General features: G+C 33.6%; 1 protein-coding gene and 1 non-coding gene across 2 annotated transcripts in view; both read left to right on the plus strand.

Moving 5' to 3' along the window:
• Positions 1-17,703, plus strand: part of KPNA4 (karyopherin subunit alpha 4) — a 60,422-nt gene that overhangs the window by 30,673 nt on the left and 12,046 nt on the right. Inside the window, exons 2-12 of the mRNA XM_055410609.2 lie at positions 2,194-2,238; positions 3,068-3,157; positions 3,265-3,294; positions 3,393-3,445; positions 5,893-5,988; positions 6,545-6,630; positions 7,724-7,810; positions 9,353-9,522; positions 9,629-9,673; positions 12,553-12,684; positions 15,770-15,898. Of these exons, the coding sequence (XP_055266584.1) occupies positions 2,194-2,238; positions 3,068-3,157; positions 3,265-3,294; positions 3,393-3,445; positions 5,893-5,988; positions 6,545-6,630; positions 7,724-7,810; positions 9,353-9,522; positions 9,629-9,673; positions 12,553-12,684; positions 15,770-15,898 (963 nt within the window). The remainder of the gene's footprint in view (positions 1-2,193; positions 2,239-3,067; positions 3,158-3,264; positions 3,295-3,392; positions 3,446-5,892; positions 5,989-6,544; positions 6,631-7,723; positions 7,811-9,352; positions 9,523-9,628; positions 9,674-12,552; positions 12,685-15,769; positions 15,899-17,703) is intronic.
• On the plus strand, positions 16,117-16,447 carry LOC129553861 (small Cajal body-specific RNA 7). The gene has a single exon (XR_008685534.1).

The following is a 17,703-nucleotide window of genomic DNA, read 5'->3' on the forward strand; positions in this document are numbered from 1 at the left end:
ACCTCAGATATGCAAATGACACCACCCTTATGGCAGGAAGCAAAGAGGAACTAAAGAGCCTCTTGATAAGGGTGAAAGGAGAGTGAAATAGTTGGCTTAAAACTCAGCATTTCAAAAAGCTAAGATCATGGCATCTGGTCCCATTATCTCATGGAAAATAGATGAAGAAGCAATGAAAATAGTGGCTGATTTTATTTTCTTGGGCTCCAAAATTACTGGTGACTGCAGCCATGAAATTAAAAAGACACTTGCTTCTTGGAAGAAAAGCTATGATAAACCTAGACAGTGTGTTAAAAACAAAAGACATCACTTTGCCAGCAAAGGTCTGTATAGTCAAAGCTGTGGTTTTCCAGTAGTCGTGTATGGATATGAGAGTTAGACCATAAAGAAGGCTGAGCTCTGAAGAATTGATGCTTTTTAATTGTGGTGCTGAAGAGGACTCTTGAAAGTCTCTTGGACTGAAAGGAGATCAGACTGGTCAATCCTAAAAGAAATCAGTCCTGAATATCCATTGGAAGGACTGATGCTGAGACTCTTATACTTTGGCCACCTGATGCCAAGATCCAGCTCAAAAGAAAAGCCCCTGATGCTGGGAAATACTGAGGGCAGGAGGAGAATGGGGCAACAGATAATGAGTTCATTGGATTGCATCACCAATTCAGTGGACGTGAATTTGAGCAAACTCCAGGAGATAGTGAAGGACAAGAAAGCCTGGCGCAGTTCATGGGGTCGTAAAAAGTCAGACACGACTTAGCAACTGAGTAACAGCAACAGTCTGAGAAGGTGGCCATTGATTGTACCAGGCTGCCAAAGAAGACTGTGGCACACGAAAATTAAGACTCCCTATGAGGATTACTTTGGTTGCTGTGATAATAATGGACTGGAAGAAAGATGGAGAGCAAGAACAGGAGGAGGGATGCAGGTTAGGAGGCTTTTGCAGTTATCTTGAGGAGAGATAATGATGAGTTGGATCAGAGAGTGGCAGAGAAATCATCCTATGTAGTTGTATTTCAGATAAGTTTTGATGACTGAACCAATATGATTTGCTAACAAATTGAGTGTGTAATATGAGAGAAAAGGAAGAATTAGGTTTGGCTTGAAAATATAATTTGATCTGTGCAATTGGAAGGATGGAGTTGCCATTTGCTGAAATTCTCTTTGAAATTATTAATAGACCTGGAGTATTGGATATATTGCAAATTTTTAAAACAGTAACATAAGGCTTATAAAAATACAAAGGGTAAAAGAACTCATAATCTCACCCTCGTATGAACCATGTGAGAAGGGGTAGAACATATGTTTGTTAAACATCAAAAGTTTCGGTTTCAGATATGTTTGATGTATTTATTAGACATTCTAAGTATTACTTCATGAATTGCTCTCCACTTAATATGTGTTGGCATATGCAGTTATTATAAAGAATGAGGTGGTCCTATGCATAATGTGAACTGGTGTCATTTCTGAATGTCTGAATGTTTTACAGTGAACATGTATCCATGTGTTAGGTAACTTTAAAGTGAGAAAAACAGGTTAAAAAACAGAATGATTACAGTATGTGATAGGATAATTATATGCTCCTTAGGAAGAATAAAATAGATCTGCATATACCATCATGAAAGATCTTCCAGATCTTTAAAAAAATAAGGTAAAAAACAGAATAAGTGTATCAGAATCATAGTAAACCTAGCTTTGTTTATCTTTAAAGAAAGAGGCTGTGAACTGTCAGGAAGGTTTTCGCCCCCTCCCCAACCCCCCTTTTTTAAAGCAATTCAGTTTACTAACCTTGTACATATATTCCTTTTTAAATAGGGGTTCATATGGGAGTGAGATTACCTTGTACATATGTTACTTTTTAAACAGGGAATTCTTACAGGGGTGAGATTATGGATTATTCTTTGTATGTTTGTGTTTTTAATAATTCCTATGTTACAGTTTTAGTTTTTATGATATATCTAATATTATAGTTCTAGTAATAATTTCAAAGAGATTTTCAGTATTTAAGAATGTGAATATGAAATGAAGATAGGAAATCATCATATAATCTTTATTAGGAGTAAAATATGACTTTATGTATATATATATGACTAGAAGAAGAGATTAGGGGGTATACATCAAAATGTTAATAGCAGTTTTCTCTGGGTAATGGAATTTGAGGTGATTTTTTTTAAAACAATTTTCTTTAATTTCTTGTAGACTATGAGAAGACAACGAAATGAAGTTGTAGTTGAATTAAGAAAGGTGAGTGATTAATATTGTGTACTTTCAAGTATAATTACAGCAGCCATATATAGAGAAATTAGCAAATATATATGAATCTCAAGTGCTTAAATGGGCGTTTCTTTTTTCTTTGAAAATGGAGATATTGACTAAATTTGACAACTATTGAAGTTGGCAAGGTGCATTTTGTCGACTCTCTAAATTAGAGGTAAACATTATCTGACTTTTTTTCTTCTGTAATTTTAAATGGTTTATATAAAGTGTATGTCATCGTTATACTAAATAGTTCTGCTGTTTATAATAATATCTTCATAAAAGGAACTTGGTATTTAAAAATTTCATCAACTTTTCAAGTATTAAAGTAGGTTAGTTGAGAATATATTTTAAAATTTGTCCTGAACATTTTAGTGAAATTCAAGTGGCCCTTAATTTTTGTAAGACACTGTTAATTTTTGTCTGATTTTTGAACTGCCCAACTTTTGCTTTGACTTTGCTTTTAGGTGATAAACAGAAGTTCCCAGATGATGTATAAAATGGTTCAGTACTTTTAAATAAATATGTATGTTTGGTTCTGGCTTAAACTATACTCTTATCTTTTTTAATCAAATTAGGTTTTTTGTTTTTTTTTTTAGTTTTCACATTCTTCACAGTTCATTAAAAATGTAATGTTTGGAGTTTGGGACTCAAATAGGTGTTGCTTACATGTTTAATTCACAATTTGGTTTAATTGTCTGCATTTGCATTTTACTTTTAAAAGTCACTTTGTATTTTTTTGTAGGCACAGGATTGTCTAATTTTTTGTGAAACTACTTAGCTTTTTAAAATTTAACTGAAGTTCTGTTTTTTTAAGAATAAAAGAGATGAACATCTCTTAAAGAGGAGGAATGTACCACATGAAGATATCTGTGAAGACTCTGACATAGATGGCGATTATAGAGTGGTAAGTTATTGTTATTCTGGTAATTTAAAAATTCTGTGAAAGATTTTTACATAAATACAGAATTACAAGGTGAATTTTTAACTTAATTTTCTCTAACCTTTTCCTAGCAAAATACCTCTCTAGAAGCTATAGTTCAAGTAAGTTGATTTCCCCTCCCCCACCCTCATTCATATTTCTTGAACTTGTCAACTAATTATTGTGTATCTACATCAAAAATTGTTTGGTTTTTTTATAGAATGCTTCAAGTGATAACCAAGGAATTCAGTTAAGTGCAGTTCAAGCTGCTAGGTAAGTTAAGGACATATTTAACGTTTGCAACTTAGGTTTGGGTTTTTACTATATAAGTAGTCCTGTTTCCTCTATTAAATATCTTTGATGACAGACAATAAAAAATGGTCATAGGCCTAATGCATTTGTTTTAAAAATTATTCTCTAAGAGTATTCTCTAATTTGGAGTATTGAAATTAGCAATTTTCTAATTCACTAAGACCTGGAAGCTTTAGTGTACATGTAATACGTGCAAACACTGGAGAAAAGTTGATTTGACATGCTGTTGCTATTGACTAATAGAAAAACATTGTAAAACTTTTCATTCTTTGCTGAATAATAGGTTTAATTTTATTAGAAGTCAGATTCTTCAGATCCTGCTGGGGTAGCTGATTCTTCTCACAATTTTCATTTGATCAAACGATAAGTTGAATTAAAGCTTACTACAGCAGTGTACAGGCTGCAAGATGTTAAGATTTAGGGCTACGGAAACTCCTACTTATCATTTTACACATTTCTGTTGTAAAACCTGTGTACTCACATTTCAAAGGAAAAGCCAGAGAAACTTAACTACTGAGATATTTGTATTAATGAATAGCTTGGAGAAGACATGGTTGTATCATAGTACAATATAGTGGTTTCTTTTTTTTATATATATATGTAAGAATAATACCCTGTGTTCTAATATCAGTAGGAAAGAGACACTTAAGCAAGAAATTAACTTGTTATAGAATTTTAAAGTGAAAAAAGACTTCACACCTTCATTTAATATCTTATCCGGTGCTTTGAGTCCCTTTTATGTTTATTAGACTTTGCTACTTTTGTATATTCACTGTAAATGGCCTAGAACAGATAAGGAAATTATAAGATTACAGTGTTGTCCTCTACAGGTTAAAGAACTTTTTAGCAAGGTCTTTGTTAATACAGGAGGAAAGTCACAGAAATTTTCATATCTCAAATAGCAAATTAATGTTAATAGGAAGAATGATTAAGAAATTAATACATTATGCTCACCATTGTCAGTGTTAATTATAATATTGGAGCAGCTCTTCTCAACATGAGTTCAACAAGATAATGAAAGTCCTAAGGCAGGGTATCTGAAAATACAGTGTATGGATCCCTAGGAGATCCTGAGATAACTTTAGGGGCTGTTATTTTCACAGTAATTCTAAAAAAGAATAAGACTTTATTTGCCTTTTTTTTTTAACTGTGTTAGCATTCACATTGATGTTGCAAAATAGGCTGGGTAAATTACTGGCACCTTAGCACAAACCAAGACAGTGTCACCAAACTAATGATACATTGTATATATGGTATGTACCATTTTGCAATCAAAGAAAAAACATCATTTCTCTTTAAGAATGTCCTCAGTGAAGTAGTAAAAAAGTTTTCTTTTATCAAATTTGAAACCTTGATTAACAAAGACTGGGTTAAAGACTGGCTTATTTCCTACTTTGTGTAAAGAATTGTGCCATATATTACGGAAAATACTGTGAGGAAGCATGTGGAATAATTGTTTCTCTGTAAGAAGTTTAAAAGCTAATTGGGAAGGCAAAACTATATAAAAAATAGTGATGCTCAACAGTAAGTATAGCTGTATGCCATGTAAATATTCTTGGAATTTAGAGAGAGTAGCTCAGACGGTCAAGAATCTGCCTTCAGTGCAGGAGACCTGGGCTGGAAAGATCCCCTGAAGGAGGGCATGGCAACCCACTCCAGTATTTTTGCCTGGAGATCTCCCCATGGACAGAGGAGCCTGGTGGCCTACAGTCCATGGGGTTGCAAAGAGTCAGACACAACTGAGCAACTAAGCATACACACACAGGTTGTATAGATAGAGTTTGAATAGACAGAAAAGAGAGCATTCCAAGTGTGGGAAATAGGATTTGAAGGGCCTGCAAATTAGATTGAAATGTTGGGACAGACAACTGATCCTTGAATTGCAGAGAATTAGACAGACAAATAAAATGGAGTCAGTTTGTAGAATGTTACAAAGCTCAGTCAAGAAGTTTACATTGATAGGATAGTAAATTAGCAGCTATAACTTGGTTTATATAGGGGAATAACATTTCCTTTAGTTGTTGAGAATGTTGTTGAGCTTTTATGATCTTTAGTGTATAGAGTAGGATAAAGAATTGGAAACTGGAAACTGGTATCAGCTATAAACTTGTACCAGAATCCTACACACTTTTGTCCTAACTTAAAAGAAGTGGTAAAGTGTTCATGTCTTTATGGTTGTTAGAATCATGTCTAATGGTTCGTGTCTCCCATTTTTCCTGATTATTAATAATTTCTATAAATTTATAAATTAATCTTTTTATAATAGAAAATTGCATTATATAAATTTAAAAAGTAACTTTCAGAAAGAGTGTTTGTGCTAAATATTCAGTTTATTGTCATCAAGCATGAATTTGAATTTAATTATGTTTCATTAAGTTTCATAAGGGGAATATGTATATCTCTTATAGGAAGCTTTTGTCCAGTGATCGAAATCCACCAATTGATGACTTAATAAAATCTGGAATATTGCCTATTTTAGTCCATTGTCTTGAAAGAGATGACAAGTAAGTACATTATTTTAAGAAATAATTTAGGGTGTGTCCTTTGCAGAAGACATCTTCTTAGTAGTTAATCTTTGACAAAAAAAAAAAAGGACTGTAAAATGGGGTTGAAAAGCCAATGTGAAAAACAATGTAAGATATGTTTACACCAAGAGAAGGTAAAGATCAAAAGGGAACTTGTGAGTGATTTATTTAGTTAGCCTTTAAGCTTTGAAAATTAGTAAGATATGGGGTCACACAGAGTCGGACACGACTGAAGTGACTTAGCAGCAGCAGCTTACCCAGATAATTACTTGAGAAAACTGTTTAGTTAGTAATGTGTAGATATCTTAATAAAGAGTTCTTAATAAAAACAAGGACACCTTGAGAGGGTTATATGGTTTTTATACCAAAGAGATACTTTAAATAGTCATTGGAAGTTAAAAAATACTGGATATATAGATCTTTTGCATCACAATATTTAATACTTTTAAAATGCTGGAAGGGAGGAGTGGTTGATAGATATTTTGGGCCAATGTAGGAATTCCTGCTGTTTAAAACAATTTGGTTTTTTTTGTAGTCCTTCTTTACAGTTTGAAGCGGCATGGGCTTTGACAAACATTGCATCTGGAACCTCTGAACAAACTCAAGCAGTAGTTCAGTCTAGTAAGTTGGTTATGAAGAAACAAAACTGTAATTTTCCAAAAACAGGTTATTTAAAACAGTGCTTTTTCTGAAAGAACTATTAAATTATAAAATAATTATTTTGAATTAAGTAACACAGAAGGCAGTTGAAATAAGCCAACTTAAGTATGTTACTTTGATCATCTTATCCCAGTGAGTGACATTTTCTATTTTATAAAGTAGCCCTTTGAGAGAATGGCTTGAATTTTTTTTTCATTGTTATTATAGGATTGGTTGTTTATGTTCCAACAAAAGAAGAAATGAAAGAATCATTTATTCAGTGCAGTATTATTCTGTTAAATGTCTCTCTGTATTTCCTTGTTCTTAAGCAACAGAAGCCTTTTCTGATTCAGAGTGTCTCACGTGGCCTGATTAAAGACCCATGTGATACTATTTTACATTTCTGTATTCAAAAGTTATTTTAATTATTGGAGGGTTTTTTTTCAAATTTGAAGATACTGATGCTAAAGCTGAAACTCCAATACTTTGGCCACCTCATGCGACGAGCTGACTCACTGGAAAAGAGTCTGATGCTGGGAAGGATTGGGGGCAGGAGGAGAAGGGGACGACAGAGAATGAGATGGCTGGATGGCATCACCGACTTGATGGACATGAGTTTGAGAGAACTCCTGGATTTGGTGATGGACAGGGAGGCCTGGCGTGCTGTGATTCATGGGGTCGCAAAGAGTCAGACACGACTGAGCGACTGAACTGAACTGAACTTACTCTATAAGGAATTAATTGTTTAGATTTAAATCCAGGTTTAATTGTGAATAAAGCTTTATCAACTTAATTTGATGTTTGTATGTTTAAGCTGTCATTTTGATGGTGACAATTTTGTCTGCTACTCAGAAATTTTGTACTACTACTATTCTAATGAAAATCATTTAATGAGAATATATTTTATATATGTATTTTTTTTTGATAGGTTAGTTTCTTTTGGAATTTCAGCAAAGAAGTTCAGTTTTCAGTTTACAATATTTTCAACTTTTTTTTTTACAATTAAAAAAATAATCTAATTGATATATAACAATATCTTCAGACTTAAATGATAGCATGTGTTTTCTTCCTTCAGATGCTGTGCCACTTTTCCTGAGGCTTCTCCATTCACCCCATCAGAATGTCTGTGAGCAAGCAGTGTGGGCCCTGGGAAATATCATAGGTTTGTCTAAAACTCATAATATAGTCCAGCAATTGTTGTGAATATGTACTGTGTAATACCGATGCCTACTAGGAGTTGAAAAGGAAAAGCAGCTTGCCGTTTTCAGTTCTAGTTTTCATGAACTATTTTACAGAAATTATTGCGTGTAAACGCATAGTAAACAGAAGGAACATTTTGTTGCTTATGCCATTATATCTCTTTGTATATAGTCAGCTCTTAGTTATTTGTATAATTACAAAATATGTGTATGATTTAGGTATTTTCCTCATCCTCCTTTATTACAGTGGGGTCCATTTTATTCCTCAACTCTCTTAACTGTCCTAGGAAATATTAAGAAAAAAGGAGGTGGTAAAACTTAAACCAAACTTTTTCTCTACAGTAGCAGTTCTGAGAGGAATCTTAAGTTGAAATTTTTTTTTTATCTCTTATAGATTTTAGTACAGTAAAATAATGTTGTCCACTATTTTCATGAGGTCATCATCATACAAGTGTCTGTATGACTCTCATATAGACAGTCTCGTTAAATGTTGACCACCGTGATTACCATACCTTTCTGGTTTTCTCTGATAAATAATTGAAAGAAGAATAATTAAAGACAGCTCCAGTATTTCAGGAATTTTTTTTTTTTAACTACAACTTTAAGTTTACCCAAACTCAAAAATTCAAAAAGCTGGAGAATGGAAAAAATCTGGGGTCTGAACTGTATTGTGTACCATTATATTAAAAGTTATTTTTGCCACAGATTTTTTTTTTTGCATGAAAGTAATCAGCCTTGCTCTGATAAAGCTCTTCTTTATTACCCTTTTGGGGGCCAAGATGGAAGGTGAAGTATGGTTAGTGTCCCACAGTTGTGAGTTTTCAAATGGGCAGATTTCCTTACAAACTGTTCTTGGCATGCAATATATTGCTGTTAGGAATGCTACCGTTTGTATATCCGGAGTCCCTTACTTTATATCAAATTTTAGATTTATATCTATTAATACCACATCTTGATCTTTGGTTTTTAATTCCAGTGACATTACAGAATAAATGAATACAAAAAGAACAAACATTTTATCTTCAAATACTGTAGACATAGTTTGTAAGTGTATAGAGTAATTTATAGTTAATACTCTCTGTGCTTTGACGTCAGGTCATCAGTATAAATTCTAGATATTTTTCTCTGTAATGGTATTCCCATATATTTCTTCTTATAACATGGAGGTTTCTTAGAGTACCATTGAGAGAGAAGACAAAAAGCAGCAATTCTCTGTTTACAAAGTACTTGAAAACCTTATTTAGGCTTCTGGCATTTAGATGGCATAAAAACATTTTATAGGTGAGCAGCATATAAACCTGAATACATGAATAATGTACAGAGGATGTCTTAGTACCTTATGTTACATCTCTTGGCTCAAAGAGCTAAAATGTGAGCTAGGTTATTATTGTCTAAAACTGCTGCATATATCAAAATATATGGTTTAACTACAATAAGCAGCATATTGAACCCAGTGCTTTGTTTTCTGAATTACTTATTGTATTAATAAATCTTCCTTCCTACAGGTGATGGGCCACAGTGTAGAGATTATGTCATAAGTCTTGGAGTTGTGAAACCTTTACTTTCCTTCATAAGTCCATCTATTCCTATAACATTCTTAAGAAATGTTACTTGGGTTATGGTCAACCTATGTCGCCACAAAGACCCACCACCCCCAATGGAAACCATTCAGGAGGTAACAAGTGTTTTTTGTTTTTTTTTTAAAAAAAAACTAAAGTAGATATTATGTGTGTATTTTTATTTATGTATATTTAAAAATCTATATATTTCTCCCTCTTTAGATTCTTCCAGCTCTTTGTGTTTTAATTCATCACACAGACGTAAATGTGAGTAAATGCTTCCCATCATATATTTTTATATGTATATATATTTAAGGCTTTACCCTAGTTCAAGAGCTGTTGCACGTTTTTATATTTACTCTGTTTACCCTTATCATAAAATGTAAATTTCAAGTGAAATCAAGCCTGTTATTTTGGACTGGGCAGTAATGTGTGTGCATATATTATGTATTTGTTTTGTAGAAACTGACATTGGAAGTTGTTAAAGTTGCCAGTAAGCTCTCACTAAGATTACATATTTGATTGTTCATAATCTTTTTATGAATGCTCATTTTGACAGCTGGCCAGTGAGAGAACACATATACCTAGTGGTATTATTTTTTGAAAGGTAAAAAAGTATGTGTGCCTTTATGCATACATTTGTATTCATACACCAAACCATGAATATCAGTAGCTCTTTAATTTCATTATTACTCTATTAATTCATTTATAGTGACTTTGCTAATGGCCTCACTTGGGCTTCCCTGGTGCCTTAAGATGGTAAAGCGTCTGTCTGCAATGCAGGAGACCCGGGTTCGATCCCTGGGTTGGGAAGTTTCCCTGGAGAGGGAAGTGGCAGCCCACTCCAGTATTCTTGTCTGGAAAATCCCATGGACGACAGAGCCTGGTAGGCTACCGTCTGTGGGGTTGCAAAGAGTCAGACACGACTGAGTGACTACACTTTCACTTTTCACTTTCACTTGGTATAAAGATAATTCTTGAGTATCCAAACAACAGGGGAAAAAAATCAGTGCAAACTAGATTTTAAACATAATAAATATATCCTACTCATTCTTTCTAACATAGAGAGCAAAAGAAAAAGCAACTCAGGAAGAATGAATGAGTAGGAAACAGCTCTAACTTTTTATAAAGTCAGTCTAGCCTTTGTGTGTTAGAGGAGCTAGAAGTGTTGTGGGTAAAAGGAAATCACATGGACACACATAGCAACCATCAGAAACTTGTGTAGTTCTTTAAATCTCAGTTTGGTATGATCAGTGTGTGACACACTGCTTCATTTCTTCAGTTTCTTAGGTAGTAATACCTTTTTGCCAAGATCTCTCTAAAGATATGGAACAACTTAAACTTCAAATTGTACTACATTAAGTTAGAATTATGTGTTTGACATTCATAGAGGAACATGGTCTTTGCTCTAAATACATTTTTTATAGCTCCAAATAGTCTAAGATCTTTAAAAGCAAACAGAAAACACACATGTAAGCAAATTTTGGTTTTGGCTTCTTATAGTCAAATTTTTCATATTTTATTTTAAAAGATTTCCAAGAAAGATTAATCTCAAAGTTTATAAGTCTACTGGAAAAACCAGACATCTTGGTTGACCTTGTTCAGAGCTGTATTGTGTTCTTTCCACTTGTTTACTCCAATCCATTTGAGATTGTAACTCCATTTTTCTTGCTCTTGATGTTATCTTGAATTTCCCAAGTCAGTTTGCATTGTTCTTTTTTTACTAGCATTAGTAATATTGTTTGCTAAATGATAATGTTTACTAAAAATAAAATCTTCTTAGGTTAACACTTAGGAGCAAGTTCTTAAATCAGGCCATCAAAGAAGTAAAAATAACTAAAATAACAAAACTGTTTCCACAAACCATAAGTGAAATATTGAAATTACACTAGATTTGTAATTAGTAAACTTATCCATAGACTTAACTTTGCTGACACAAAAAGTGCATATGAAGTTACTTTTGTAAGTTGAAATTTAGTTGTCTCACATTTGATACTTCCTTATGTGTGTGAATTTTTTCATTCAATGTCTTCTTTTTACATTAAAAAATATCCATGGTGCTTTCTTGAATATCTGAAAGGAAAAATGACAAAGTGCTGTTTTCTTCTAGGGACTTCTTGGATGTTATAAATATACCATTGATTTAGAACTTAAAGATTTCAAACTTCTTTGGCTTGTCTTTTGACATAGAGTTCATATTCTAGAAAGGCTTTGAAAATAAAGTTTCAGGCATAATTATTTATTACTGTGTCTTTGTCAATAATTGCATTATTTAGCAGCTTAACAATTGTTTGTCATACTTTGTTTTGCCATAACTTCTAATTAGGACTTAACATAGAAAGGTGAAACACAGTGGCCTGTTGTACTTTGAAATATAATCATAATAAGTTAATTACATGAGCTTTTTTAAAAAAAGTAGTTTTGGCAGCTGATGTAAATTATAGTGTGGTTGATTGGTTCATTGTTTTGTTTTTTTAAACTAGAACATGTTTTTTGATTATAGATCTCACAGGTTGACCTGTGCTTGCTTTTAATATCTTTATCTGTAGCTGTGGGAGACTTCCGCTATTTGGGAAGTTGCCTCTAGTTTTATGAAGCAAAGCAAACTGGTTGGAAAAGATGAAAGTACTATAATCCTAATACTGGAGTGTTGGCTTTAGACCAACCAACATAGTACTGATGTGAGAACACCTTGAGTATATTCACATACCCCAGATATTTTTAATGTGGATACATACACATAAAATGTTGAATACATACACTCTTTGCAACTGTATGCATTTATCACAATGTCCTTGGGCCTATTATCCTTCAATCTGAGCGTTTGAGAAAGAGAATGTCTTTTTCTCATATTTTATTTGCTACATACATACATACAAAGATACATTTGTATCTTTGTAATTGAGGAGTGGCTATCAATTTGTGATTGGGATCATAAGTAACCTAAATATCCTAAATATGACTGGAACATGAGCATACTTGATTTAGATATTCATAGTTGATGCTTAGATAATAGAGAAGATTGACATTCCAGTGATTTTAAGTGAGAGCAAACACGGTAGAACAATTAGAGGTTAGTCCATATGGTTAAAAATTTTTGAAATGAGAAAATATTCAAGGATTATTTGAATTTTTTTATTCGTTAGATATTGGTAGATACAGTCTGGGCCCTCTCTTACCTTACTGATGCTGGCAATGAACAGATACAGATGGTAATAGACTCTGGAATAGTCCCTCATTTGGTTCCTCTTCTCAGCCACCAGGAAGTTAAAGTGCAGGTGAGTTTTTTATTAATAAAAACATGGTACTATCTGCTTTAAACATGATATTCAAATATGGATAATATCAATAATTTAAAGTATTTTTTAGTCTAATAATAACATGTCTGTGATGGAAAAGAGTGAGTTATTATATCCCCATTTTAAAGAAGGAGAAAATGAGGTATGATTACAAGAATATCCCTTTTCCTTTAGAAAAAAAAGCTAAGTTGACTTCTTTGTAAATTACTGATCTCTAACGTAGAGCAGGGCAGTTCTTAAAGCAACTTGGGTAGCATCTGAAACAAGTATTGATGATTTTATTTTTCCTACTTTACCTATTTTTCTTCTTTCACTCTCTTACTCTTTTTTTCCCCTACAGCTGTCCTTTTTTACTCTTCTTCACTGCACCTGGCAGGGTTAGTTAATGCTCAGCCTCACTGGCACTGTGATAAAGGCTCTGTACTGAAATGTGCTGCTTAGGGGTTCCCTAACTTGTATTCTTCCAGTTATTTAAAATCGTTTGCTTTGATTTTTGTTTTATTGTATTATTTTAAAATCCTTCCATAGAAACATCCCAAAGAACCTGCATCTAGAAAGAGCTAATAAAGAGAAGGTGAGAAGTTCACACAGTTATAAGCAATAACTGTCAAACTACGGTGGTAAAGGGGGGTGCAGCAAGTTCTCCCTGTCCTGAGGTAAATAGCATGCTTTAATTGTAGAATGACAAAGAACCTATAAACTACAATAATAGCATAAGGAAAACTGTTAACCAGATTCGCTTTATCAACCTTGGCTAGATGATAAAATCAGGTATCTGAAGCTTAAAGAAAAAAATTGGTTTCCCTTGCCCAACTTTTAGAATTTGTTTCAATAAATCTGCTGTATTTCCTAGAAGTCTGGGCTTTAAAAAGCTCTTTAGGTTATTCATATGCTGTCAAAATGAAAACCCATCTCTAAAATTTAAAGCACTTTACAGAAAAGAAGGAACACTTAGCTAAGTTCAGAAATAATTGATTAATAGAATACTTTGTCATTTAGGGGTATTTGTAGTCTATTTTAAATATTCCTACTAAATTCTTATCCTGAAGTTTGCATTTCTTAAGTGTGGTGCTTATGTCTTGGTATAGGTTTTTGGTTTGCATTTTGTTTTTGTTTTTTCTGAATGCATCTTCACTTTTAATACTGGACTTTGAGAAAACAGTGCTTAGACTTTTACTTTAGCCAGCGCTCAAAGAAATTTAATGTTCTGTTCCTTACTGATAACTAATATAGATTTTTTAAAACTCTTTTTTAATTTTTCATGCCATAACTTTGGAATGTAGAAAGAATAATGTAATGAACTATGTAGGTTTCCTGTATATTTCTACTTCCCCTCCAGATTACTTTGACACAAATCCCAGATATTGTATAATTTCATCCAGCTTGCATCTATAAGAAGTAAGCCTATTTTTTACCATTCACAGTATCGTTAGAGCACTTTAGAAATAATCATTAAAATCCAATCAGTATCTGAGTTTTACTTTTTGCCTCATTTTTTTTCACAACTTGACCAAATCAGTAGGTCTTCAAAGTCAGCACATTACATTTAGTAGCTATGTCCGTATGTTTCTGTTACTCTTCCTTTATTCTTTCCCTTATTAAATTTATTTGTTGAAGAAACTGGCTCATTGCAAAACATTTTTGAAAGAAATTAAATAAGACCTAAATAAGTATAAAGATACCTATGTTTGTGGATTGGAAGATTCAGTATTAGGGTGGCAACGGTCCCCAAAATTATCTCCAGATTAAATGCAGTTCTTGTTAAAATCCATATTGAAAATAGGTGGACCCAGAAATAACCAAAACAGTCTTGAGAAAGGAATCAAGTTTGGGAACTTCTCACTTCAAATTGGGAACTTCTCACTTCAAAACCTGACTACAAAGCTAGAGAAAACAAAATTTTATGATTCTAGTATAAGGATAGACATACAGATCAATGACATAGAATCAAGAGTCCAGAAAGAAACTCATACGTTTGTGATTAGTGGATTTTCAACAAGGGTACCAAGAAAATTCAGTGAGTAAAAACAGTCTTTTCAACAAGTGGTGCTGAGACTACTGGATATCCATATATATAAAGGAATGAAGTTGGATCCCTATTTCACACCATATATTTTAAAAATAAACTCAAAAATGAATCAAACAGCTATTATGAAACATCTGGAAGTATAAACCTCTTAGAAGGCATGAATCTTCATAACCTTGAATTAGGCAGTAGTTTCTTAGATTTGACACTGCATGAAGCCAAAGGAAAAATGGCCAAAAAACACATTGGACATCCAAAATTAAAACTTCTAAAGAGACCATCAAGAAAGTGAAAAGACAACCCACACAATGGAAGGGAATATTCACAGATCATGTATGAAATAGGATTTGTGTCCAGAATACATAAATAACTTAAGACTCAACAAAAAATGTCAACCCAATTCTAAATAGTTTTTAAAAATTGATGTTTTCCTAAGAAAAGACATACAGTAAGCACATAAAATGTTCAACATCATTAGTCACTAAGGCAATGTAAATCAAAGCCACAGTGAAGTACCACTTTATACACACCAGGATGGCTATAATCAGAAAGACAGTAGCATGTGTTAGCAAGAATGTAAAGAAAGTATGATCCTCATACATTACTGGTAAGAATGTAAAATTGTATGGCCTCTTTGAAATATAATTTGACAGTACCTAGAAAAGTTAGACAGAGTTATTATATGACCCAGAAATTCCACACCCAGGTGTATACCCAAGAAAACTGAAAACGTGTTCACACAAAAACTTCTGTATTATCTTATTTTCTTTATGGTCATAATTATTATCTAAAGTTATCCTTCATACTTACTTGTTTGTTGACCATTTCCTCTTACAGTAACGGAGGCTCCCTAAGAACTGAGGTTGTATCTGTCCTATTCACTCCTCTGTTTCTAAATCAGTGTCTGACACAACTTGCTCAAAAGTATAGTTTGCCATGAATGAATGAAGATATTTCTCATAGCCTGCCTAATACACCTGTGTGTATAAGGAGTGATTCCTATAGAACAACATCTTATTAAATATTTTTATGTTTCAGACAGCAGCACTTCGAGCTGTAGGCAATATTGTTACTGGAACTGATGAGCAAACACAAGTAGTTTTAAACTGTGATGCTCTTTCACACTTCCCTGCACTTCTGACACATCCCAAAGAGAAAATTAATAAAGTAAGTATTTTTAAATACTGTTTAATAAATAGCATGTGAAGAAGCCATTTTCATTTATGAAATTAGGGGGTTAAGTATCTTTAATGTTTATTGTTAATATAAGCTGTCATTTAGACATTACAAGAAAGTAAGATATTTTACTCTTTATGATATGGACTGGTACATGATTTTCCATTTTTACGATAAACCAGTTGCAAACAGTGCAAACTTGGCTCTTCTGGAAATGATGAAGTAGAGATAATTGGGTGTTAAATGTTGTATGATTAGAAAATTTTAATACCTAAGTTAAGTAATCTTGTTTAATATTTTTTAGCTATCTGATAGTGTGTGTGTGTGCGTGCGCATGTGTGTGTGCTTGTGGAGGCTATGAAAAGGGGGCACTGACTGGTGATGCTGATACTGGAGTGCATCTGAGGCTGTTGTAGAAGTGCATGGGTTGTTGATTACAGCATTGCCTATGATTATAGCCCAGGAGCAGCTCACCTAAGTAGCCTAACACCCTAAAATCTCTGACAGGTTCATTGAATGTGATCCTGTGATCTGATCCAAAAGAGCCTTCTGCACATTAGGAGTAAAACTTGTTTACTAGTTTTTTAAAAGAGAGAAAATGTTTCCTTTATAGTAAATTCATATGTTTAATAAATTTATTAAGTTTGTCAATTATAGTAATATCCTACATAGGATACTATGTTAGGGTTAGATAGGCAGATATTTTGTCTCATTTCATTCTGTGTTTTCAAGTGGCTTTTATTTTCTATGAGGAAAAGCAACTTGTAATCATCTTGGTAGCAATATCACCATTGGGGTATAAAGGGTAGCATGAAAAGATCATTGAGCTAGACCAGTAAAGCAGTTGAACATCTGATTCTGTTTTATCTTTGAGAGAGATGGTACAGTGAATGAGTATTAATAAGTATACAAAAACAATCCATTGTTTAATTTTTGTGTGTTTCCATCATCATGTATAATTGAGATTCTCATCCTTTTTGGCTAGGACTCTTGATCAGAATAGAAGAGGGAATAAATAAGATTTGTGTTTGTATTCAGTTCAGTTCAGTCACTCAGTCGTGTCTGACTCTTTACGACCCCATGAACGGCAGCTTGCCAGGCCTCCCTGTCCATCATCAACTCCTGGAGTCTACTCAAACTCATGTCCATCGAGTTGGTAATGCCATCCAACCATCTCATCATCTGTCGTCCCCTTCTTCTCCCGCCTTCAATCTTGCCTAGCATCAGGATCTTTTCCAATGAGTTGGTTCTTCGCATCAGGTGGCCAAAGTATTGAAATTCCAGCTTCAGCATCAGTCCTTCCAATGATTATTCAGGATTGATTTCCTTTAGGATGGGCTGGTTGGATCTCCTTGCAGTCCAGGGGACTCTCAAGAGTCTTCTCCAACACCACAGTTCAAAAGCATCAATTCTTTGGCGCTCAGCTTTCTTTATAGTCCAACTCTCACCTCCATACATGACTACTGGAAAAACCATAGCTTTGACTAGACAGACCTTTGTCAGCAAAGTAATGTCTCTGCTTTTTAATATGCTGTCTAGGTTAGTCATAGCTTTTCTTCCAAGGAGCAAGTGTCTTTTAATTTCATGGCTCCTTTTACCATCTGTAGTGATTTTGGAGCCCCCAAAAATGAAGTCTGTCACTGTTTCCACTGTTTCCCCAGCTATTTGCCATGAAGTGAAGGGACCAGATGCCCTGATCTTAGTTTTTTGAATGTTGAGTTTTAAGCCAACTTTTTCACTCTCCTCTTTCACTTTATCAAGAGGCTCTTTAGTTCTTCTTCACTTTCTGCCTTAAG

Source organism: Moschus berezovskii, chromosome 1 (genome assembly GCF_049115385.1).
Source record: "Moschus berezovskii isolate FMDL1 chromosome 1, NW_MosBer_1.0, whole genome shotgun sequence".
In the NCBI taxonomy this organism is placed as follows: domain Eukaryota; kingdom Metazoa; phylum Chordata; class Mammalia; order Artiodactyla; family Moschidae; genus Moschus; species Moschus berezovskii.